The sequence below is a fragment of the Argiope bruennichi genome, chromosome 9 (genome assembly GCF_947563725.1).
Source record: "Argiope bruennichi chromosome 9, qqArgBrue1.1, whole genome shotgun sequence".
NCBI lineage: Eukaryota > Metazoa > Arthropoda > Arachnida > Araneae > Araneidae > Argiope > Argiope bruennichi.
In genome coordinates, this window is record NC_079159.1 from 37,369,371 (window position 1) to 37,395,106 (window position 25,736).

At 31.5% G+C, this 25,736-nt stretch overlaps 1 protein-coding gene across 1 annotated transcript; it reads left to right on the forward strand.

The window, feature by feature from the left end:
- The first annotated feature begins 4,850 nt into the window (after nucleotides 1–4,850).
- LOC129985250 (putative ankyrin repeat protein RF_0381) lies at nucleotides 4,851–17,924 on the forward strand. Its single transcript, XM_056095210.1, has 5 exons — nucleotides 4,851–5,009; nucleotides 10,759–11,090; nucleotides 13,807–14,067; nucleotides 16,252–16,584; nucleotides 17,390–17,924. The coding sequence occupies exons 1-5, from the start codon at nucleotides 5,006–5,008 to the stop codon at nucleotides 17,873–17,875; spliced, it is 1,416 nt and encodes a 471-aa protein (XP_055951185.1). The 5' UTR covers nucleotides 4,851–5,005; the 3' UTR covers nucleotides 17,876–17,924.
- Nucleotides 17,925–25,736: the final 7,812 nt, after the last annotated feature.

The window sequence follows — 25,736 nt, forward strand, 5'->3', positions numbered from 1 at the left end:
AAAATATTATTCAGGGTGATCAAGAAATAACAGGAAGTGTTCGGAGTCCTGTAGCGTGTTATGTACTGGACGAAATATAACAAAATTTGGCCACCATACCATAAAATTTGGCCTAGATATGCGGTTTCGATTTGTCAAGAAAAAAATATTAGTACTAAAAAACACCAATAGGGGAAAATTTTGTAGCTGCGATCGAAAATTTCATCATGTCATTGTCACGCGATAATCCAAAAATGCAGTGACTTCAATATACCGAATTTGGTATGGGATTTGGTGACTACAAGTTCAGTTTTGCATCAAATTTTTGTTTCAATCCATTATTAAGAATATGTCCAAAATCCAAATTCGATTTTAGGGTATTTAAATTGCATGTTCAGAATTAATCGCCAATTAACTCGCCAAGGATGACATTATAGATTCATAAAAAATGCTATATTCACGCCAAAAGTTAATATTTCGTAACTATTGTACGCCAATGCCAAGGGGTTTTCTGGCATAACAAATTTATTAGAGTATGCGAGAAAGTTTTGCGAAGACCATTCCCTCTGGTTTCTCATTGTTGATGATCAGGATATCCACGATAGAGGAACCATTATTTTATTAAAAGCATGCTTTATTTTATTTATATTATATTTATACCTTATTTTATTTATTTTATATGCAGGGTGATCAAGAAATAACAGAAGGTGTTCGGAATCCTTTAGCGGGCTATGTGCTGGACGAAATATAACAAAATTTGGTCACCATACATATTATAGTATGCGGTTTCGATTTGTCAAGAAAAAAAAATTAGTACCAAAAAACACCAATACGGAAAATTCTGTCCCTTCGATCGAAAACTTCATTACGTCATTTTCATATATGGGTATTTTGTGACACATTATCGAGGATGAAAAGAAAGGTTACGGTAATTCTAGTCATTCTTTAAAAATTCGTCTGCCGATGGCGTTGCCACTACGTGAACGTGCCTTATTAGTCAAGCTGTTTTATCAGCTTAACTAATAAGGCACGAGATGAAAATGCCAGTGCTGCTCTTCGTGAATACCGGCGGTTAAAACAGTTACGTGGAGGACCGATGACCGTAACTAACTTACGAAGAATGGTTGAAAGATTTGAAACAACAGGAATTCTTGGCGCGCAGCCAGGCTGAGGACGTAAAGGTATCAAGCAGGAACAAGTTGAAGACGTTGCAACTGCCGTTTATGAATCAGGCGATTCAACAAGCTACCAGTAGTGCACGTTCAATATCACGACAAACAGATATCCCGTTCTCGACAGTGCAGAAGATACTACGAAAGATCCTGAAATTTTATCCGTATAAAATAACACCATTCAACAATCTCAGGGGACAGAAATACCCAATTTGAGTGTTTGCTTTGAGATTTTGGATGACGAAGGGTCATGGCGGATATTATGAAGCGATAAAGCTCATTTTCATGTGCGCAGATGAATAAATGCCGATATGCTGCAAGCTGCCGTCGAAAACTTTCCAATCCGCTTCCAATCGAGTATCCGTCCAATCGAATTCGTAGAGACAACGCCATCGATGGGCGAATTTTTGCAAAATGACTTGAATTACCGTAACGTTTCCTTTTATCCTCGATATTGTGTCACAAAATACCCGTATATGGACATGACATAATGAGGTTTTTGATCGAAGCGGCAATATTTTCCCTTTTGGCGTTTTTTGGTACTAATTTTTTTCTTGACAAATCGAAACTCCATACTTTAATATGTATAATTAGTGGCCGAATTTTGTTATATTTCGTCCAGCACATTGCCCGCTAAAGGACTCCGAACACCTTCTGTTATTTCTTGATCACCCTGTATATAAAATAAATAAAATAAGGTATAAATATAATATAAATAAAATAAAGCATGCTTTTAATAAAATAATGGTTCCTCTATCGTGGATATCCTGATCATCAACAATGAGAAACCAGAGGGAATGGTCCTGCTCAAAACTTTCTCGCATACTCTCCAATAAATTGGTTGTGCCAGAAAACCCCCTTGGCATTGGCGTACAATAATTACGAAATATTAACTTTTGGCGTGAATATAGCATTTTTTATGAATCTATAATGCCATCCTTGGCGAGTTAATTGGCGATTAATTTTCGACATGCAATTTAAATACCCGAAAATCGAATTTGGATTTTAGACATATTCTTCCCAATCGATTGAAACAAAAATTTGATACAAAACTGCACTTGTAGTCACCAAATCCCATATCAAATTCGGTATATTGAAGTCACCGCGTTTTTGAACTATCGCGTTTACTTATTTCTGAAAGTACAGACCTAGAGACAATCAACCCGCAGTTGAATTTGGCAGAAAAATTATTAGGTGTCTACAGTATAGATGTTAAATCTGTGTACCGAATTTCATCTATCTAGCTCTCTTCGTTTTGTGATTATCGTGTTACTTATATTCGAACAACGGGAGAGATGGATGTCCTCCGAACAGATTTTTACTCAAAATTTGATAGAAATCCACATATTTGGCATATAAATCGTATACCAGATTTTATCAAAGTGTTTTTAAGTTATCTTTGTCACAATCAGAGAGGCAGACAGATGGACATTTTCTGAAAATGTGTTTTTCAAACTCAGAGGGGTCTAAAACGTAGAGATTCGTCAAAATCTCGAGTTCGAATTTTTTTGCCGATAACTTTATTTTCTCTATACTACGTATACGAGAAAGTAAAAAAAGCCAGGATGAAATATTACTAGCAACAATGAAAACAATTTGAGTTTCATTTTAAAATGAAATATACTGTTGTAAAATACGTTAAAAATATTTTTCAAAAATTTTTTTGAAAAGAGAGAGAAAAAAAAAAAAAAAAATTCTGCCCTAAAAAATGATATCATTAAAAAGATTAATATTTGAATTTCGATATAATGTAAAAATAATTTTTGTGTTGCTATCTTGAAAGAACGCTACAATTTCGCTTAATCTATATCTATATCTATACTTATAATAAAGCTCAATGTGGGTGGGTGTGTGTGTTGGCGCTCTACAGGCCAGACCGTTTGACCTACAGCTACCAAATTTGGTACATGTATACCTTGGAGGTTGGGAATGTGCACCTGGGGTTTCTTTTTTCGAATTTTTAATTAGAATTTTAATTATTAATTAAAAACTAACTTTCCCGCCAAAAAAATCTTCCATTTTCCGCACCGCCAACTTTTCCGCCAAAAATATCTTCCATTTTTCCCACCACCAAATGAGAAAGGCTTCAGTTTTTTTTTCTCCCAACAGTAATGAGGTTAGGGTTAAAATTTTTCGGCGGATTATTTCAATCGATTCTGTTTATTTTCTTAATGTTTGATGCATTTAAAATTAAACATTGTTAATGAATCGATCTTTCAGATTCATTCTGAAGTACTTTTGAATTAAAATAAAACAGAATAAAGGAAATTAAAAATTTCTAATCCGCATAGCGTTACCCCAACTGGCGTAGAAAAAATCACGTATTTGCGTTACGTAACCGGCGAAGAAAATTCACGCATCCGCATTCTGTTCTGATTGTTGCCATGACAACCGTTATCAATGGATGATTTAAATTATTTTTGTGTTAGTTGCATGCTTTTGTAAGTAAATTGTACTTATGTTAGTTATATATTTTTTGTATATGCTTATAGTTTTAAGTACATCGTTTTTTAAGTAGTTTTTTTAAAACCTGTTTTCAACCGTTTATTTTAAACGATTCGTTTTATTTTCTTAGTGTTTGATGCATTTAAATTTAAACATTGTTAATGAATCGATCTGCTCATAATGAATCTAAGAAAATTTTGTTGACAAACTCTTGAGATATTACATAAATTAAAAAAGATATTCTTTAGTGCCCATAAAGTTTAAACGCTGTGTGACTCTATTTTCAGTAATCAGATTATAAAAAAAATGATTTGTTTCAGTAAAAAATATTATTATATTAATTGAAGATTAATTCTTTCCACTTTAATTTAAAGCATAAATTCTACGGGTGCTAACAGAAAATTAGAGAGATACATATTACGTTATGACTGAAGGCCTTTATAATATTATGAATGAATTATATGACAATCAAAATGTGAAGTTTTAATATATTTTGATGAAGAAGCGATTAAAGTAGGAATTGCATAAAATATTTAATTATTAAAATTTTAACGAACATTAAGATTGGCGAACCGGCTGGTCGCCAAAGGCGGCTAGTATTTAATAAATTTAATCTACAACTAAAATTTCAAAAAATTGCCCCCAGGTGCACATTTTCCCCTTCTCTTCCAAAGTATGTATGTTCCAGGTTTGTCCTCTCCATGTTAAGCAATCTAACCACCAGAACACACACAAAGATACATACACATTAATATTTATAATCAATAGAGATTTATTAAATTTTTTGCCACTTTTTACTGTTAAAAAAAAGAAATTTCAAGTAAATATAATAATTTTTCAAAGAAAAAACAAACTTTTTTTTTGCCTGCATTTTTAGACCAACGCTTTTGTAGTAGTTTAAACAAACTTCAAATTCTACTTATTTAATACTCTTATAAAGTAGAAAATTTAACAATTTACATTAAATTTAAAAAACTCGATTAAATAAATAGAAATTAGATTACATTAATTAAAAAAATTAGTTTAATATATCAAGATAAAAGAGATTTTTCTTAATATCTTTTGCAGTGGCTTCTGGAGTTGAAGAGCCGTAACTGGCAACTGCCAACTGTTTGTATACATTAGTGTATGAATTTTTTTGTTTGTTTTAGATTTATTGTGTTGTTATTGCTTACTCAGAATTGTTCCGAAAAGATTGTTCAGGAAACCACCTATGGCACGTAATTTGGCTCGACTCCTTCCGTGACGTAGGGCCGCTGAAATTGTGACTGAATTCGCGCTCTATCTTTAGAACAGACCACGGAACCTCGTTTATGTGACAACTCCGGGGCTCTTGTGAGCCACAATGTGGTTTTGTTTTAATTTCTTGCAGACATCCATGAGAGTTTGAATAAGCAATACGCCGAGAAATGGGTAAGTGGTTGTATGCATGGAATTTATTTTCAGCACGATGTTTATCTCGTCAATTTATCTTTAGTTTATAAATTAATAAAATCTTTTAATAAGCCTAAGGTTATGCAGATGCGCAGTCGGAAGGGCATCTTTGCTATTTAGGACAACGATGTGAAAAAAAAAATCCATTTATATAAATATGAATGTTTGTTTATATGTCTTTATATAAACATTCAGCTTCTGTGGGATCACGATGAAATATAATATACGTCATCTTCAGTATCAACATTTCCAAGTCCAAAAAGTAATTAAAATATGTTGATTAAAAACTAAGCAATTTTTTTTGGTGTTTTTGAATTTTATCTTCCAAAAATATTATGTCACTAAAAATGTTTTTTATACTATCTAAAATTCAAAATTATTTATTAACTTTTTAAATGATATCTTTTTTATTTCATTCCATTTTTTTCTCTGATTTTAATAAAGTTTTAATATTTATTTTGATGCACAATATTTAATTGTGTTTTTATTGATATGACGAAATTCAAACAAATTTTATCGTCTGCTGCATTCATACAATTCCGTGCTTTTATTAATGTTAAAATTAAGATAAAGAATTCATTTATTTGGATAATAGCTATGACGCAGGAATTTCGCTTCTGCTTTATTTGATAGAATATATATATTTTTTAATTTGCAAGTATAAATAACTTGTAGTTGATTAATTTTATTGAATTAAGCTTTTTTGGACATCAAAAAACAAGGCAAAATTTTAAACATATGCATCCCATATTAATAGTTAATAGGAGTAAGACAATATTACGGCAGAGAAAGCTCTTCGTCAAAAAGAGTTAGTAATAAAATCTAAAAAGCTCTTGAAAGTACATTTCTGTTTGTGTACTAAAAGAAGAAGAAAATATTATTTTATTAAAAAAAAAAAAACCTAGTGCAAAAATAAATAAATAAAATAACTCAGTAAAATAAATAAAATTAATTGATTAATTAATTAAATGAATGAATGAAATAAATAAATAAAATGCATAAATAAATAAAATAAATAAATAAAATACATAAATAAATAAACAAAATAAATAAATAAACGAAATAAATAAATAAAATACATAAATAAAAATGTAACGTGCTGATGTAGATATTCTAAGTAAACTAGAATTTTAATCATAACAGTTTTTAATTTTCACAGTGTTTATTTTTTCTTATGATATCAAAATTTCTTTCTTATGACATTGATGCTTTCAGATTTTATTTATTATTTATTATTTTTTTTCTCCAGATTTTTTAAGAAAAATTAATTTTTATTCTGTATAAAAATAATTTCTACTTTTTAAGACATGTTTTCAAAATCTTTTTTTTTCTTTTGTTATTCTTAACTTTAAAATTTACAATATATTTCATAGTTCATTATTCTAAACATTGTTGAAACTTGTAAACAAATTATTCACAATATTAGGAATGTGATCTCAATTATCGGATAGAATTTCCAAAATGATATCAAAATTTAACTAAGAATGCTCTAAAATGGTTAAGATACCAACGGAAGCATAGAACTGCATAAAATTTTTTAAACTATAGTAATGGTATTTGCGAGAAAGTGCTATATTTGATATCTGGTCAGAATATCAGCGCATAATTAAGAGATTTTTAAAAAATATGCACAATATCTTTAAACAAAACACTTTACATAAAATATTATAATATATAGAACATTTTTACTGTTTTCGTCTCTATTTTTAATTGAAGGGAAAATATCAGTTGTTTTGAGAAAAAATGGAATCGTTGCAAACCATTTTAGAAACGACAAAAATTGATTATTAAATAAGAAGTAAAATAAAAACTCAATTCTAAGATTCCATCTTTTTATAATATAAAAAAAGAAATTTTTATAAGTATTATAAACGCTTTATATATAAAAAATAAATATAACTAATTAAATTACCTGAAATTATGAATAATTTTTATTTTTGAAATAAGATACCATGTTTACATCTTAGTAAAATCATATCAATTTCCTTTTAACTGAACACTAATGAATTAATAGAATCGATTTGCATTATTTTTAATATACATCACTAGACTGTTGAAAACATTAAAAACCAGTACATTTCAATTTGCTGAGTTTGATATGAGAAAGGTAAATATTCATGAAAAGTATTCTGATATATCTCAACAGATGGCGCTCCAAATCTTTGATATGCACATTTAAACATAAATTATTAATGAAATCTCATCACCTTAGAAATATTATATGATTTATTCTTTGATGATTGATTCTTTTCTCAAGATGAAATATTTTTATAACTTTTACAAATAAAAAAAAGGATGAGCTACTTAATATATTGCCACGGAATTTTCTTTATTCCACAGAACATGTGACTAAAATGTGAAGTATTTCAAACAATTTCTGTTATCTAAAATAATCTCAACCGTCAAAATGTAAACAACAAATAACAATAACCAACAAATACCAATCACCGTTATCTCAACAATATGACGTAAATGGTATAAAGTACAATATTTGATATATCGACAGAATGTTAACGCACAGATTAACAGATTCAAACACATATATATACAATGTCTTTCAACAAAATGCTTAACTTAAAATATTAGAATATACAAAGCCCTTTTACTCTTTTCATTTCTATTTTTAATTGAAGTGAAAATATCAGTCGTCTTGCGAAAAAATGTGAATATTACAAACCATTTTAGAAACTGTAAAAATTGATTATTCCATAAATTATAAATGATTTTTAAAGAATGATACGAAATTTAATTTGAAGTTTACGATAAAATTTCAATCTTAGATTTTTATACAAGGAAATAAATACAATAATTCAAAATTTTTATTATATTTTTTCATTCTAAAGGAATAGCAACTTTTTTAGTATTACTAATATAAGCACCATTTGATTAAGCATTATAAGTATTACCTAATAAGCATTATTTGACCTTGCACTATTAATATTACTTAACAAGTATTAGTCTATTAAGCACTATTAGCATTACTTAATAAACACAATTAGTATCGCTAATACCAGCGCTATTTTTTACCATTTCTGCACGATGTTAGTCCATATTCTGAATGTTGGACAATATCATGAAAATTCAATAATAAAGTTGGTGTGTTTTGTTTTAATAGGGATAGGTATTTTTTTATATATATATATATGTGGGAATATAGTTTTTAATTAAAAAAGTTATCTAAGTGATCATACGAAACATTTATTAAAGTCTTCTTTGGGCTTCCTAGAATTCATGTGCAAAAGAAGAAAATCTATTCTTTATTTCTTTATTTTATGAGTTACAGTACGCTACGGATAATCTGTCAGATATCAGAAAGTGGACCGCTGGAGTAATTGGAAAAATTTAAATTTACGCATTTTAATTGGGAAATCTATGTTTATTGCACAAAATATTAACAAAGTATACAGAAAATTGCATTATTTATGTTTATAGAGGGAAGTGTTAATATGCGTGTGATTTTACACTAATAAAAAGAACATTAAGCGGAGAATGGACTTTATTAGACACTTTTGGGAATTATTCAGTTAGAGTTATGAAGTTTTTTATGCATATGTTTTAAAATATAAATATTTTTATGCATATATTTGTAAACAATAAACGTCAAATTTCTTTAAAAAAACATTTCAAAACAAAATATATTATTTAAATTTTTTTTTAAATATTTAATTTTTAAAAATTTAAAAATATTCCAGGAACTTTAATTTTTTTTTCTAATATTTTTTTCTTATTACCGAATGTAAATTTATTTGGAACAAAATTACGCATAATTTTGTAATTCCAATTAAATGCTAATATTTTAGAAATATTTTTATGCGCACTTACTAAATTTTCATAGGAATTCTATGTTTCTCTGAACTAAAATTGGCTTTTAAAGAGCTGAAAAAACTCGAAACATAAAATACATATCCCATTTTATTTTATTTTAATGTTTGACTTAAATCTTTATTATCAATTCTATTTAATTTCCTCAAAAATGAAGACACCTGGAACATTTCAAAGATATTTAAATTTAATTACAATATCATTTTGAGAAAAGTCATTAAGATGTACTTATTTTCCTCTTAACACATCAAATATTTATTTTATTGAACAAAATATTTTTTAACACTATTTTAGTTGAATATAAACATATTTTGTTGATGAAACGATAAAAATAAAGCTACACATTTACGTCCATTTTTACTTATTTCAAAGTCCACTGTCCCCTTAAAACTATTAAATTCAGCAAAAATAAAGCTTTAAAAGGTAAAAATGTAACCTCGCAGTGATTTTATTAAGAAATGTTAATTAATTAAAAAATCAGTAAAATTTGGACTTTTCCCGCCTTAATTGCTGAATATATTATAGCCTAAATTTAATCTTTACATCATCTTTAAATTTAAAAAATTATCTCGTTAATGACTCCAATTGAATTATCATATAGTACTTTTCTAAATTATTACAGTTTTTTCAAATATTTATTTGAAAGTTTTCTTACAATAAATTTTATTATTATAATAAAATTTTTCATTGTTTCATCACATTTTTTATCGCGTGATTTTGTTTTCATTTTTGAAAGCTAAGGTTTTAAAATAATATTCTCTAATCAACTGGATCTCATGGACCAGAAAGTGAAATTACTTTGCCGGAAATGACAACAAGACGTTTTGAAATAGATTACTCTAATATTTTTTTAATGCCATTATGACGTATTTGGACAAGATTAAGTAATACATAAGAGATCTAATATAAATTAAACATAACCAATATTCCAGCCGAATCAATTGGTAGTCAAAGGCGACTAACACGTAACAAATGTTACGAACTAAAATTCAAAAATCTGAGCAGTTGCTTATTGATTAAGTATATCGAGATTATTTTACTGGAGTGGTGGTGGTGGGGGGGGGCGGATTGATAAAATAATGGATAATAAAAGAAAAATTTATTATAAATTTTCATTTTTACTTAAATTGATTATTTGCAAAAGCCTGAGAACAATATAATTAATTTTAAAAGAAGAATAATTTAAAACTAATCCCGCTCGCAGTGGTGTAACAATTGTAAGTGGCACCCGAAGCATGTATTATTTGTTCGTATGAGGCTAGGATCAGCTACGTCCTTTGTCTCTTTTGCCCTAACCGTTACGCCACTTGAAGGAATGTTTACATAACGCTATGATATTATATGCGTTTTGTATAACCACCTTAAATATCTTTTTTCGTACGATACATTTAACTTTACATGTGCTCTCAGTGTAGTAGTGATGATAAGTGACGTCCAGTCACAGTATTAGTTTTTCGTGTCAGCTAGGAGCAGATATATCTTTATGTTCCTTTTCCGCTCTGTTATATCGCCATTGAAAGGAATGTTCGTTCAATTCAGTGATATACATGCGTTTTGTATATGCACCTAAAATATTCTTTTGTACAGTATATAGACCACATCAATACGATACAAACCACGCCACATATGCATCCAGTGGCATAGCAACATGAAGTAACGCCTGGGGTAGGATATTTTCCTCTGCTCCAAACAAATATTGTTTAAAAAAATGACACAAATGCACTAATGTTGTGCCGCCATATGCCTTCTTATACTTCCACCCAAGACATCTATATCATCAACACTCACGGCCACGAAATCACTGTCGCTGTATGAGAACAGTCTGTTTCTATGGGTCATGGCATGGACATGTTGGATTCAAATTTCAAGATAAGTAACCGGTTTTATTTTGAGATTTATTTTTCAGAGGACGAGGACGATACGCAGTTGAAGGAAGATCCAATCCTGCGCAAGATAGCCCAGGGTATCCAGAGTTATGCGCGACTGGACGAGATTCGAACTCTGATCCACACCTATGGTGTAGACCTCAATGAGCCTCTTCTCTACGGACGTAGGGTACTCATGTACGCAGTGTACCACAGGCACATAGATGCGATGAAGCTTCTATTGGTCAGAGGAGCCAATCCAGACCTCATGGACGACAAAGGTTATTCCTGCATGCACCTGGCAGCAGAAATAGGCTTCTGTAATGTGATCAGGACTTTACTGGACTATAATGCGAGAGTGGATTTTTCCAAAGTGAGTTACACTTCTGCAATATCTGAGAAATTTTTTTAAATATTTTCAGAGTACTGACACGATGCATTCATAGATAACTTCTGATTAAATATAAGATATAGCAAAGATGGTTCGTTCAGAGTTGTAACATCCTCTACATTTATACCAAAATTTTATTTATCTGCTTATTTCGTATTATTGTATTTTTTTTTGTTGCTGATAGTTCATAATTTATTACAAATACGTGAGTTAAACTATTTTTAGTCACTATTACGTAGGTATGATTAATTCGAAGCCAACGTATTTAAGAGTGTGTGAGGGGTTGACAAACGAGCATAGCTATTGGTGGCCAAGTTTGGCGGCCATCAATACAAAATAGTAGTGCATACATTCACCATCATAAGTCGGATTTGACTAGTGTGTATGTGTTTACGGGCGGAAAAAAATACTATAACCTGAACGCTAATTATATTAGCAAGGACATTGGATTTAAAAAGCATACCATAATTACTATTATACACTCTATTCGCATAACTTATTTCTCCAAATTTCAAAAATGAATAATCCGCAGTTACTGTCTGTTTTCGGATATAGATACCCATCGCAATTTTAGGCGATATGGATGATAAAACAGATGGAGGTAGTTATGTCTATTTTTTTACAATATATTGAACATTGCATTGTTTTAGATTGAAATAAAACAATACAATTCAAAAACAAAATGGAAATCATATCTTAAAACAATAACAAAAAAAAAAACGCTTGACAAAGAATTCCTGAAATATTATTTAATCATGGCGTAATCCTCCATTTATGGAATGGAATGAAACAAACAGAAGATTGATTCTTGTGGGAGTTGACAGTGGCATGGGAAGGGTAAGTGACATTTTGACCATAATTATTCTTTTCGTTTCCCCTGATCATCAGTTGTTCAGCAAATGCATATTTTCTTGCCATCACATCCAGTATCATTTTGGAAAATAGCATCATTTACTAACATCTTGATTAGCTTAGTAACTGAAAAGGCTCCACGAACATTATGTCATTTTTTCAGCCTCTTCATCATATCTGACTTGAAGGCATAAATGTAGATATATCTGATATCCATGATTTCCAAGACTGCTGTCTGGGGCATCAATACATCTTGCCCCCAATATTACACCATTATAAATTAAATATATCTTGTTGTTTCACATTCTACCGGGAAACACTAGCTATTCTTGCCTTCAATAATACGTCCCTAGAAATTCAATATATCCTGCTGTATAAAGGCCATTCAATATACCCTGCTATTGCTGGTTCTACTGGGAGACATTGTCTATTCTTGCCCCAACATTATGCCCCAAGATATTCAATATATTATGCTGTATGAAGGCCATTCATTATACCTTGCTGTTCCTGGTTCTATTAGGGGATATTGACTATCCTTATCCCCAACATTACGCTCGTGGAAATTCAATACTTCTGTTGTATAAAGACCATTCAATATATCCTGCTGTGTAAAGGAAATTTAATATATGCTGTTGTATAAAGGCCATTTAATATATCCTTCTGTTTCAGGAATTATTGGTTGTTCTATCAGGAATCATTGGCTATTCTTGCCCCCAATATTGCTACCGTGGAAATTCAACATGTCCTGTTGTATAAAGGCCATTTAATATATCCTTCTGTTTCAGGAATTATTGGTTGTTCTATTAGGAATCATTGGCTATTCTTGCCCCCAATATTACTATCGTGGAAATTCAACATGTCCTGTTGTATAAAGGCCATTTAATATATCCTTTTGCTTCAGGAATTATTGGTTGTTCTATCAGGAATCATTGGCTATTCTTGCCCCCAATATTACTACCGTGGAAATTCAACATGTCCTGTTGTATAAAGGCCATTTAATATATCCTTCTGTTTCAGGAATTATTGGTTGTTCTATCAGGAATCATTGGCTATTCTTGCTCCCAATATTACTTCTGTGGAAATTCAACATGTCCTGTTGTATAAAGGCCATTTAATATATCCTTTTGCTTCAGGAATTATTGGTTGTTCTATCAGGAATCATTGGCTATTCTTGCCCCCAATATTACTACCGTGGAAATTCAACATGTCCTGTTGTATAAAGGCCATTTAATATATCCTTCTGTTTCAGGAATTATTGGTTGTTCTATCAGGAATCATTGGCTATTCTTGCCCCCAATATTACTTCTGTGGAAATTCAACATGTCCTGTTGTATAAAGGCCATTTAATATATCCTTCTGTTTCAGGAATTATTGGTTGTTCTATCAGGAATCATTGGCTATTCTTGCCCCCAATATTACTACCGTGGAAATTCAACATGTCCTGTTGTATAAAGGCCATTTAATATATCCTTCTGTTTCAGGAATTATTGGTTGTTCTATCAGGAATCATTGGCTATTCTTGCCCCCAATATTACTTCTGTGGAAATTCAATATATCCTGTTGTATAAAGGCCATTTAATATATCCTTCTGTTTCAGGAATTATTGGTTGTTCTATCAGGAATCATTGGCTATTCTTGCCCCCAATATTACTTCTGTGGAAATTCAATATATCCTGTTGTATAAAGGCCATTCAGTATATCCTGTTGTATTTAGATTATTCAATATACCCTTGCCGTTCCTAGGTCTACCGGGAGTTGCTGGTTATTCTTGCCCCCAACATTACGCCCCTGGAAATTCAATATATCTTGCTGTATAAAGCCTTTTCATTATATAATGCTATTTCAGGTTCTACCAGGAGACATAGGCTATTCTTACCCACAGAGAGCCAGTCCAGCGGAAGAGCCCTTGCATCTTGCTTTGAAGAACGGCCATTACGTAGCCGCGGAACTTCTGCTGAAAAACGGGGCCAATCCGAACACAGAGTATCCATGCGGATTCGAAATCAACTTCCTCGACCCTATGGACACAAAAGGAATAGAGCTCCTGTTGAGGTATGGAGCGAAACCTGACGCAAGAAATGCGCAAGGAATAACACTTCTTATGAAGGTAAAATACTTTTTGCTGATCCATTAATCTTCCTTTGTTTTCTTTTCGTATACAAAAAGAAAGAAAAAAAATTGCAGTCGTTAACGGATTCGAACTCCAGATTGTGATGAATTTCCATGTTTCAAACTTCCCTAAATCTGAAAAACATATTTCTAGAATAATATTTCGCTATTTCTAAGCCTGATAATTCAAAAACGATATGAGTTTACACTGAATTTATAGATTTTTGTTAACGAAACTCATTCAGAAGAAACATGTCTTACTGGTTGTTTAAGTACAAGTAAGCACGATAAACTTAAAGAGCCAGATGAATAGAATTTTGTACATATTGCGTACCATGAGTAAGATAGAGAACGCCTTGCTTGTTATTGACGTACAATAGTTACGAAATATTAACCTTTGGTGTGAATTCAGCACTTTACCGATTGAAGCCAAAATTTGGCACAAAGCTACAGCTATAGTTACAAAACCACGTACCAAATTTGAGATATTTAAGTCCCTGTGTTTTTGAATTAGCACATTTGCATGTTTCTGAAAGTACAGATTAACAGACGTTCAATCCCTTATTGAATTTGGCTCAAAATTTGATAGATGTCTACACCACAGATGCTAATCTATGTACCAAATTTTATCATCTAGCCCTCTCTTCATTTTAAAATTATCGTTTTAATTTATATTCGAAAGACAGACTTCCTCTAAATAGATTTGGAGAATAGACAAAAAAAAAAAAAAAAGAATAAAGACCATAAAACAATTTTCATCCATTTATTTCAAAGCGTTTTGAGTTATATTTGTCACAGACAGACAGACGGATATTTTCCAAAAATGTATTTTTCGAACCCAGGGAGGTCTAAAACGTGGAGATTCGTCAAAATCTTGAGTTAGAATTTTATGACGATTACAATACTTTATTTATACTTCGTATACGATAAAATAATAAGTATGTGTTCTGTACTTATTACTTACTAGCAGCCTTTAGCGATCAGCCAGTTCGCCAAACTTAATGCTCGTTAAAATTTTAATAATTAAATATTTTATGTAACTTCTATTTTAATAGCTTCTTCATCAAAATATTTTAAAACTTCAAATTTTGATAGTCATATAATTTATTCATAATATTATAAAGGCCTTCAGCCATAACGTAATATGTATCTCTCTAATTTTCAGTTAGCTCCTGTAGAATTTACGCTTTAAATTAAAGTGGGAATGATTAAACTGCAATTAATATAATAATATTTTTTACTGAAACAAAGCATTTTTATATGATTGTTGAAAACAGAATCACTGTGCATTTAAACTTTATGGGCACTAAAGAATATCTTTCTTAATTTATGTAATATCTGTAGAATTTTTCAACAAAATTTCTCAGATTCATCATGAGCAGATCGATTCATTAACAATGTTTCATTTTAAATGCATTAAATACTAAGAAAATAAACAGAATCGTTTACATTAATAACAGGTTAAAAAAAACTACTTAAAAAACGGAGAATTTAAAACTATAAGCATACACAAAAAATATATAACTAACATAAATACAATTTAATTACAAAAGCACACAACTAACCAAAAAATAATTTAAATCAAGTCCGAATCCGTTGAAAATACTTGTCAACAATCAGAACACAATGCGCATGCGTGAATTTTCAGCACCAGTTATGGTAACGCAAATGCGTGAATTTTTTTACGCCAGTTGGGGTAACGCTATGCAGATTAGAAATTTTTAATTTCCTTTATTCTGTTTTATTTTAATTCAAAAGCACTTCAGAATGAATCTGAACGATCGATGTTTAATTTTAACAATGTTTAATTTTAAATGCATCTAACATCAAGAAAATAAACAGAATCGTTTGAAATAATCTGTCGAAAACATGTTAAGCCTAACCTAATTAGCATGGGGGAAAAACTGAAGCCTTACTCATTTGGCAGGAAAGTTAGTTTTTAATTAATAATTAAAATTCTAATTAAAAATTCAAAAAAGGGACCCCAGGTGCACATTCCCTACCTCCAAGGTATACATGTACCAAATTTGGTAGCTGTAAGTCAAACGGTCTGGCTTCTAGAGTGCCAACACACACACACACACTGAGCTTTATTATAAGTAAAGATTATTCTGTTTTTGAAAAGTTCTTAACATTGAATTAGGTTTCGATGTAATGCGTTCTATTCTTTCATTAAAAACAGGCATGCCGCAGCCCCGAGGGCTTAAAAACAGCGGAACTGTTGATAGCTTATGGGGCGGAAGTGAATGCCACAACGGAAGAAGAGCAACGCACAGCCCTGCACTGTGCTGTGCTCAGCGGCAACTTGGAGATAGTCCACTTACTAATCTCGAATGGGGCCAGAGTAAAACTCCCGCCGGACTACATTAAACCTCCGCCATTTTTCTTCGCCATGTTGAAAAGTGATTTTCCAATGATGAAATACCTGCTCGGACTCGGAGCGGACATCAACCACGGTTCTTCTGTGGTAGGGTCTGCATTGCACGTGGCCGTCACAGAACTAGTGGCTACAAAGGTACTAAAAGTGTTTTTTTTAAAAAGAATTTTAAGATTTAAAACAAAACTTAGTGTGTAATGGACCTTAATTGTTGCAGCTGTTCCTCATTATAACTGCACAGTACGTACAGGATTCGCAAATTGTTCTATGTATACTACAGTGAAGTGTACAGAATTCATGTTAAAATGTGAACAGTTTATATCTTTTAATTTAATTTTTCTCTAATAAATTCTTGCTATGTTGTGTATAAACATATATAAACTACCAGTACAGGGCCTTCTATTTTAACTCGACATGTTACCGGTAACTGCTTCTATGTTTCACCATAGAAGCAGTTTCACATTCTACGTGGCTTGAGATGAATGGAGGGCTTAAGAAGCTTTCTCAATAAGAAGCGAGAAGATACGTATTGTAACAGTGATTTCCCAAATAAAAACTTTGTCTTCTTGTATTAGTGGGCAAAGAAATGAGTTCATAGAAATCCGGCTTTTTTGTTATCCAGCCTATCCTTCCGCCACATAAGTGTACTGTAATAATTTAAGAAAACAGTAGTTCCTTAAAATGGGCTTTTTGCTACTGTTTCTCATTTAAAAATTTTATTGTTGGTGAATTGTTGCTGGCTCAATTTGCTAGCTTTCCAAGTATTACAATATTTATATTATTATTATAACATTACAATATTTACTATAAATAAAAAAAATTATGTTTTTATCTTTATCAGCAACTATATTTATTTTAGTATTATAAATTTAAATGTTTTGGATATGTTCGTCCTATACACAAGAAAGCCATTTAAGCTAAATAATATAATTGTATTTTTCAGTACGATGTCGTCAAATTTCTCCTGGAAAACGGCGCCAACCCAAACGCCATACTGACTTCAGGCAGCAGAACGATTCTGAAACCTCCACTGGGGGAATACTTCACCAGCTGTTCTAATCCAGACATCCGCATTGTGCGTGAAATGCTCAAATATGGCGCCAAAATAGTTCTACTCGGACAACGCCAACACGAACTTGGAATTCTTCAGTCTCTGCACCATATAGACGCCAGGAACAGTGGGGAGGTTCTGGAATTGGTCGCTGAGGCGGCAGAGGCCTTTTGCACCAGCCTCATCGACAATTCCGTTCTGATGAGCCCCAGGCATAAGTTGGTGTTGCTGAGGAAAGCCTTGGAACCTTTCACGCTGAAGCATTCCTCGAGAATTTGTATACGGAATGTACTTGGTTGGGGACCGCAGTTTGTGGATGCAGTGCATAGTTTGCCGATTCCCCGGTGTTTAAAGCATTACTTGTTATTCGAGGATTAAGTTTTCTTAAGTCTTGTATATTTATTTTTAATAAAAAGAAATCCTAGAATGCTTGTTCACTTATATGCAGTTAACTTTCGATTATATACAGAGCTTCTTCTTCTTCTTCTTGTATACTGCCGACTACCCCACCACCAATGAACGAAGCAGTATCGACATGTTTTATTGTAGCCGACTGCTACCTTTAGCATTGTCAGTCCACAACACTGGCCGATCCACCAAACTGACATTCTCTTCGAGGCAGTTGGCCCCTAGCCACAAAGGAGTCAATCACTGACCTTCCTCCACATCTTCCCGTTCACCTATCTTCCTATAAAACAAGGAACAGGTCATCACTTAAAGAAAATTTCCTCGAAATTCTCCATATTTCTCCACATTCTTCTTCGTAGCAACAGGAATCCAAACACTTTTAAACAGTTGGAAAAAAAACTGATAATTTTTAACGCCATGTCCTTTAAGATTATCTGGTATCAGTACTGTACTTAAGTCACCATTTTCAACTTTCAGGATTATATACAGAACTGGAAGGCACACTCTGTGACGTAGCGAGTGTAAGTAGTACCAGGGATTTTTTTTTTTTTTTTTTTTTTTGCCCCTTCAAGATATTTCTCTTTTAAAAAGTTGCATAAGGTATGGTTCTAGGCTCGGGATGAATTTTTTGAAAAACGTTCGAAAATAGTTATATTTTTTTTTCAAATATTTGCATAAAAAAGATTGAATTAACATCTATGAAACCAAAATATACCAGTTATTGTTTGCCAACGGATTCTAAAACCCTTCATACTTTTGCGTTAGGATGGGTTTAATTTGACAAAATAGGGATAAGAGGCAAGATGAAAGGGGGAGATGAGTGCACATCCTTCCATGTCTCAACCCTTAATGAGATAGAATCGTCGAAAAGTGGTCGTCTCAGGATACTGAAATGAACAATAAGCGGCAAAAGTCTTTTAAAAATTGGAAAAAAGGGGACGCTTTTTTTTTCCGACTAAAACGAGGTATAAAGCAAAAATCTTTTACTTTAGAGGTTTATCATTTGACTTGCTTAAAATTTTGCAGATAGCATAAGAAATATATTATCTAGTTCTTGTACCAAAAAATAAGCTGTATTTCTGTAAATTCTTCAAATATTTGGGTCCAACTGATAAATATTTTGAATTTTTCATTTTTTTTCACATAATGAAGCACTAAAACAACTATAAAATAGATTAATTATTCTCTAGTTCAGGAGCTGTAGAATATATTGAGAAATTTGTATAAAAAATTTGTACAAAAACTATGTAATAGATTTTAATTTATGCATGTTTTCGTCAGAAAATTCTATCATATTCGATATTTGAGAAAATAGCATTTAAAAATGTAAAATAGCATTAAAAGGCATATAAATGCAAATACAAAAACCAGGGTAACTTTCCGAAAAATAGACTTTGAAACAAAATTCTGACGGTTCTTTTAAGAAACTTGTTACAACATTAAAAATATTAAATTTAAAAAAAATCATAATTTCGCAAAAAATCGATTTTTTAGTATAATTACCTACAGTAAATGCGATGTTAAGTTCTCAATGCGACATCCAAAATCGGTGCCCCGGATATCTGTACCATGCTTGCGTCACCCCAGTCGCTATACTATTGATAATAATTTGCGAAATGACAGAAAATTGAAGCAGATTATCTCAAGAATTCTTATGAAAATTTTATACTGACGGCAAGGGACCTACACACACAATTATGGTTTACATTTATATACATAAGATCAGTAGGTGCTCAGACACCTTTTTTTTTGTGTGTGTGATTATAGTTTTAAAAAAACATGTTGATGTTAACCATCACAAATAACTAAAGTTTAGCTACTGAAATAAATTTACTGAAATTATCACTTAATCTTACTACATGCTTAAAAAACTTTTCTGCGTGTAAAATTTGAAATATGCTAGATTTCTGAATTTTGTAAGGTAGGGTTTCTTCATGACATATGACTATTACGACTGTCGTTTTCCAGATATTCGGTTAAAAAATGATTTTTTACATGTTAAAATTGACCTTTAGATACCTTTAGATGGAATTGGTGTTTTTATAGTTCATAAAATTTTTTATTAATAACAATTTTATTATTGAACTATTTTTCTATTCTATTATTTCTATTCTATTCCATTCTAATAAAAATTCTGTTTTTTAATCACAATTTTAAAATGAAACTTACATAACATTGTAAGGAAGCTCAAGAAATGGAAAAAAATACTTGCCGTGAAAAAATAGAAAATCAGCTGCATGCGCACAGCTAAAAAACATATATACTGATGGTAAAAGAAGGTTTTTTTTTTTTTTTTTTTTTCCCAGGTGTGGCAATTAAGTTTGGGATACAGCCAATTGGCTTTCTTTTTCTTCCTACTTTAACTGTTTTTTTCTTTTTTTGCTTTGCTTTGCTTTATTTTATATTTAGTTTTTAAACACTCTATGAAAAGAAACACCCCTGATTTTATATACAAATAAACTTAATTTTGTTTTATTTCTTTTTGAATTAAATACATACAACTATCACAAAAATGTTGAATTTTTATTTTTTATGAAAACACAATATATTGGCAAAAGGTTGATTCGCTTTTCTATTAATATTAGATGAGAATATAAATGATAAAAAAATTAATTGTTCCATAACAATAATTATTTTGACGAGAAAAATGGAAGCTTATAGCATATGATTTTTAAACTAGGGGAAAAAAAATTCCTCTCGGCAAGCTGGGAGTCAAAGGTAGATAGATTTCTTTACATATAAGTTACTATCTGGCAACATAAATTGTCGATGTTAGAAACAGTCAAAATTAGAGCTTGAAAATCACTTTTCAGCCCCTAACTTCTAAGATATTGAAGTTATCGAAAAACTTTAAAATTGTTTGTTCTTAATGAGGCGCTAATTTGGCGACTTGGATTCACTTCTCTATCTTCAATATTAAGAAAGTTATAAAGAAATTGTGGTGGTTTGAATTGAGCGAGAATAGAACCTGGGACCTTGTGGTTCGCAGCCAAGTAACATGACCACAAGGCAAAAGCAATTGCCCGTGTATCATAGCTGTTATATGGCTTATAAGCTTTCACCACAAAATGAAAATCCCCCCTCCCTTCAACATTTCCACCTACTTTGAGCTAGAGGAGCTATTCCCGAATTCCTCCGAGATTTTTACATTTCTAACAACATATTCCAAGACGATTAAAAACCAAACAAAATTACTCTAGTTATCCTCTGCAGAAGATAACATGGGCAAAACGTTATACTTATATACATAAACTTTTGAACGAGTGGTTGTTTTGGGTTCTAGGGACCGTAATCAGTGAAAAGTTGAAGAAATTTTCCAGAAGTCTCATCATGAGAACCATTGCAATAGGCAGTCTTTCTATAGGAATCTACCTAAAATGGAAAGCTAATGAAGATACCTTCAAAGGCGATGTCCTTTAAACCTATCATTAGACAACCATAGATTTTCGATGTAACTTTGTTTACCATATTCTTAACATTCCCAAAATAAATTATTGATAAAAAAATCTACAATAACAAAATATATAAAGAAATAGCTGGGACAAAATATACACTGAATGCAATACTAACCAATCACTTCTCCATGGAATCGCCAATTCGATTAAAGCATTTATTACACGGCAAAACTAATTGGTGGATATTGGGCCCTTGCGTATTTGCCTTGATTTCAAAATTTGAAGATAACCTTACTTCTGAAAACACCTCCTTCAATGGTATGAAAAAAAGAATGACTAGGAGCTAAGTGAAGGATATATATAGGATGGTCTGCTATAGACATGCAATAAAATGGCATCTTACTTAACATACCTAAGCGCTTTATTTACATGGCATCACGTAACGTCGTTAAAGAATAATAGTAATGAACCATAGTAACAGTATGTCCACGTTCTAGAAATTCAACAAGAATAAAAACTGGTTTGTTAAAAATCTTGTCTCTATCCTTTAATCACTTCTTGGTAATTGCTGTTACTTCATAGTTTGAGAAAATTCTTTGATTAAGGGTGAGGGGGGGGGGAGGAATTAATCACTAGGAGTTAAAAGAGGACTATATGAGAGATGGCACAATAACAATCCTAGGCGTTCCATAAGCATAATCCTAGAACCAGTCGTCATTTATCCAGGTGAGGACGTCACCGAAAAAGTTTCGCTTTTAGGTGACAATGCTTCTCTCTCTATAGAAGCCCTTTCGCATTTCGATGTGGAATGGTACAAAGTTTCATCTGCGATAACGATGAAATCAATGAATTGCTACATAAAGCTGAAGAAAGGCGACACTAGTCATCATTCATGCGGCTGTTTGTTAGATCAGGTGCATGGAACTTAAGAGGGCACAAACTTTTCTACATAGTAATATAAGCTTAACTATATGTTGCACATCGCCACAATCGAGTGCTAGCTCAGATGCTATAGCATACAGTTAGTTACATACCCATTAGTCGTTTACAGTCATTTGGAAGAACGCAGGAAAATAAATGCACCTGTACAGGAATTGGAACTGTGTATTATTAATTAAAGAAATGCATAGAGATCTAGAACGTAAGAAAGAAGCTAAAAGATGAAAATAGTGACTTAAGTACAGTACTGATGGCACTACAAAATCTTAAAACACATGGACAAGATTTTAACACAAGGACATGATGTTAAAAATTGGCAGTTTTTTTTATCAACCATTTAATTTTTGAGGAGTCAGTTTTTCTCTTGCTGTGAAACAAACATTTGGAGAAATACAGAGAATTTTGAGGAGATATTCTTAAAGTGGTGGTCTGCTCCTATTTTGAAAGAATGATATGCATCCGAGTTGATGTATATCATTCTTTCATCGTCATATTCATGCATCCATCCACCCACTTCGAAGAGCATGTCAGTTCGGTGAATCGGCAGGTGTTATGGACGGATTATGTTAAAGGCAGTAGTCGGCTACAAGAGATCATATCGATACTGCTTTGTTCATTGTTGTTTGGGTGGTTGGTTATACACAAGAAGTCGTCCAGAGTCATTCTTTCAAACACTATGGTATAAGCTATTGTCTTTTACGTATTTGGACATCTCTCTCCACGTTCTTTTTCCTTTATTTAAACGAGCAATTTCATTTCATAATACGCATTGCACGCAATATTGCTATTGCCGATATTTCATGATACGCATTGCACGCTCACCATAAATTTTAGATTCAATACCATCAACTTCAAGTATCTTAATGAGGCAACTTAAGTTTAATTTTTCAATGAGATGCGAATTTTACGAACGAATTCCGACATTCCAATTACTTAAACGCATCGGATATTAACCAACAAATATATTAAACCAATAAGTGCTATCTGCAAGAAGCGGAAAATTTCTGTTCGAGAATTATTTATTTGGATATAAAGCTTCCTATAGTTATTTTATTGGCAAACGTACATTCATTTACTTTTAACAGATATATTTCGTCTGATTTATAAGGTGAGTGCAATATTTGATACTCTTCTTTTTAGATTCCATAATGTCCACATATGCCAGCCACCTTGTAGAGAAGGAATATAATATCAAAGATATTGTCAAAAACTTTTTACATTTTGTTTCCACATGTTTTTATCAAATTTAGAAGGGAAAGGGAAAAACTAACATGCTTCAGACAACATTTATGCAATGTATGACCAAAAGAAGAAAAAAAAGCCATATCTAGGTGTCAATTACTACTCTCTCTACGACAGTGAATATACAGTTGCCAGAATTTTACCTAAGACACCTTCTTAGATATAGCAGCTAATAATTCTGATTTTCTTTTCGATTTCTTTGTTTGGCGAGTTCACAGCTACTCTGACGGTTCTCTGGTAGCTGATTTTCATCTGTCAAACTCTCTAGCTGCGGAGATGATAAAAGGAATTGCTTCTTTACACACAACATCGATCCAACTCTTTGCATCTGTTACAAAACGCTTGTGGTGCGCTGAAAGAAGTTCAGTACTCTGAACAACGGAAAACGGCACTTTATTTCACAAGATGTAATGCACGGGAAGCAAAAACACAGTAGAAGCGCAAGTACAGTACTGGTAGAAATTCACAATACCAGCAGAGAGAGAAAAAAGCAAGAGCACTCAAAATGCAATTAGAGAGCTCGATCAACACTTCCACTAGAGAACTCATCTAAAGAGGCAGGGAAGAAAAGGAATATTAATGCCCGGCCACCAGACGTATGAGGCACTATGGTGTCAGAACGTTGTGAATGTATGTAATTTTTTGAAATGAAAATCTTGAAAGGGCGCAAAAAATGTCATATTCCTGGCATTCCAATATCTACCAAACCACTGGGGGGGGGGGATATTATGTTAAATCCATGGCACGCCATTTATCTACCCGAGTCGTTTACATGACGCCGTTTATATGGTATCGAATTTTCTAGAAGAATATCTGAATCTTCTCTAAAAGAGATATCACTAAAATTCTTGTACTTTCGAAAAACCTTTTCCTTTGTCCCCGAGGCCGTAAGTAATTGAATTGAATTCCATTGAGTGTGTAAATTTCTTTACTTTACAATGAAACTAGCTGCATAGGGAAACAATATTAAGGATTTGTAATTATCATCAGGTTTTCGTTGCTCAGTTTGTTCGTAGCGCTAATCGGTAGCTAATTGATCAACCAATGCAAAATAAATTTGATTAATGGAACTAAGAACGAGTTAAAAAAAAACGAGAAACAACTTCACAATTCCATATATTTATTCAATACTAATTTTTTAAAGTAATAATTTGCTAAAAAATAGATTCATAACTTACATAGCGTCACATGTAAAGAATATTGTTTTACAAAAAAGCTCAGCAAGTGAAGTAGTGCTAAAACAGCTAAGACAATGATTAGAAAGCTATAAATAATTAATCTAATTTCTATTAAGAGGAAACTAAAAACGTAATACGCATTTTTAGGCAAACAGTGCAGAAAATTAAAAATACCGAAATTTCCACCTTTTTTTGATACATATAACAACACACAAATTAAAGGATCTGTTCTTGTAAGATATGTTATTGCACATGGATTTTATACCACAGATTTAAAATAATGAGCTACCAAAAATATTTAGAATACTTAGTAAAATTTAATAAATGTATTTCTATAATATTCAAAATCAAATAATTTATAAATATCTACAACCAAAGACGAATTAAAAAAAGGTATACAATAACAAAAAAGAAATATGCAATGGATACAAAACATAAATTAACCACATGACGTATATTCAATGTTTTTTAAAGCAAAATTTTTATAAGGAAAAAGTTTTATTACACAAAATTAAATTCTTAAATTAACAAAAATTAAATTCTTTCATCTATTACAGAGAATCATACTGCTAAAGTTTCTTCTTTACTTATGAAAACACTATCGAAAACATGTTAGAATTTAAGTTCAAAAAAGTCTATTTGCTTTTTTTAAATGTTATTCATAATTTTATTCTATGAGGCACCCAGGAAAATGTTACAGAGGCACGATTTGTGGTACAGCAATTCTACAGATATCATTGCATGTTCTTATCTATGTAATATTCTGCTAATCTGCTTTCAAGAGGTTCAGTTTTTTTTTCCCTTAAGAAACTTTCAGAATATTTTTGACAGAAAATTTCAGGTTAGTTACAAGCAAACTGAAATAGAAAAATTTAGAATTAAATACACTATTCCTTGAAAAAAAATAATAATGATGACATTTACTTTCCTTCTTATATAATTATGAAATATAAGGATGTTTGAAAACTAATATATTTAATTTCAAAGCAATGCAAAAAAAAAAAAAAAAAAAAAAAAAAAAAGTTATAATATCATTCAATTTTAGTAGTATCATTTCAGAACATAAGAAAACAAATG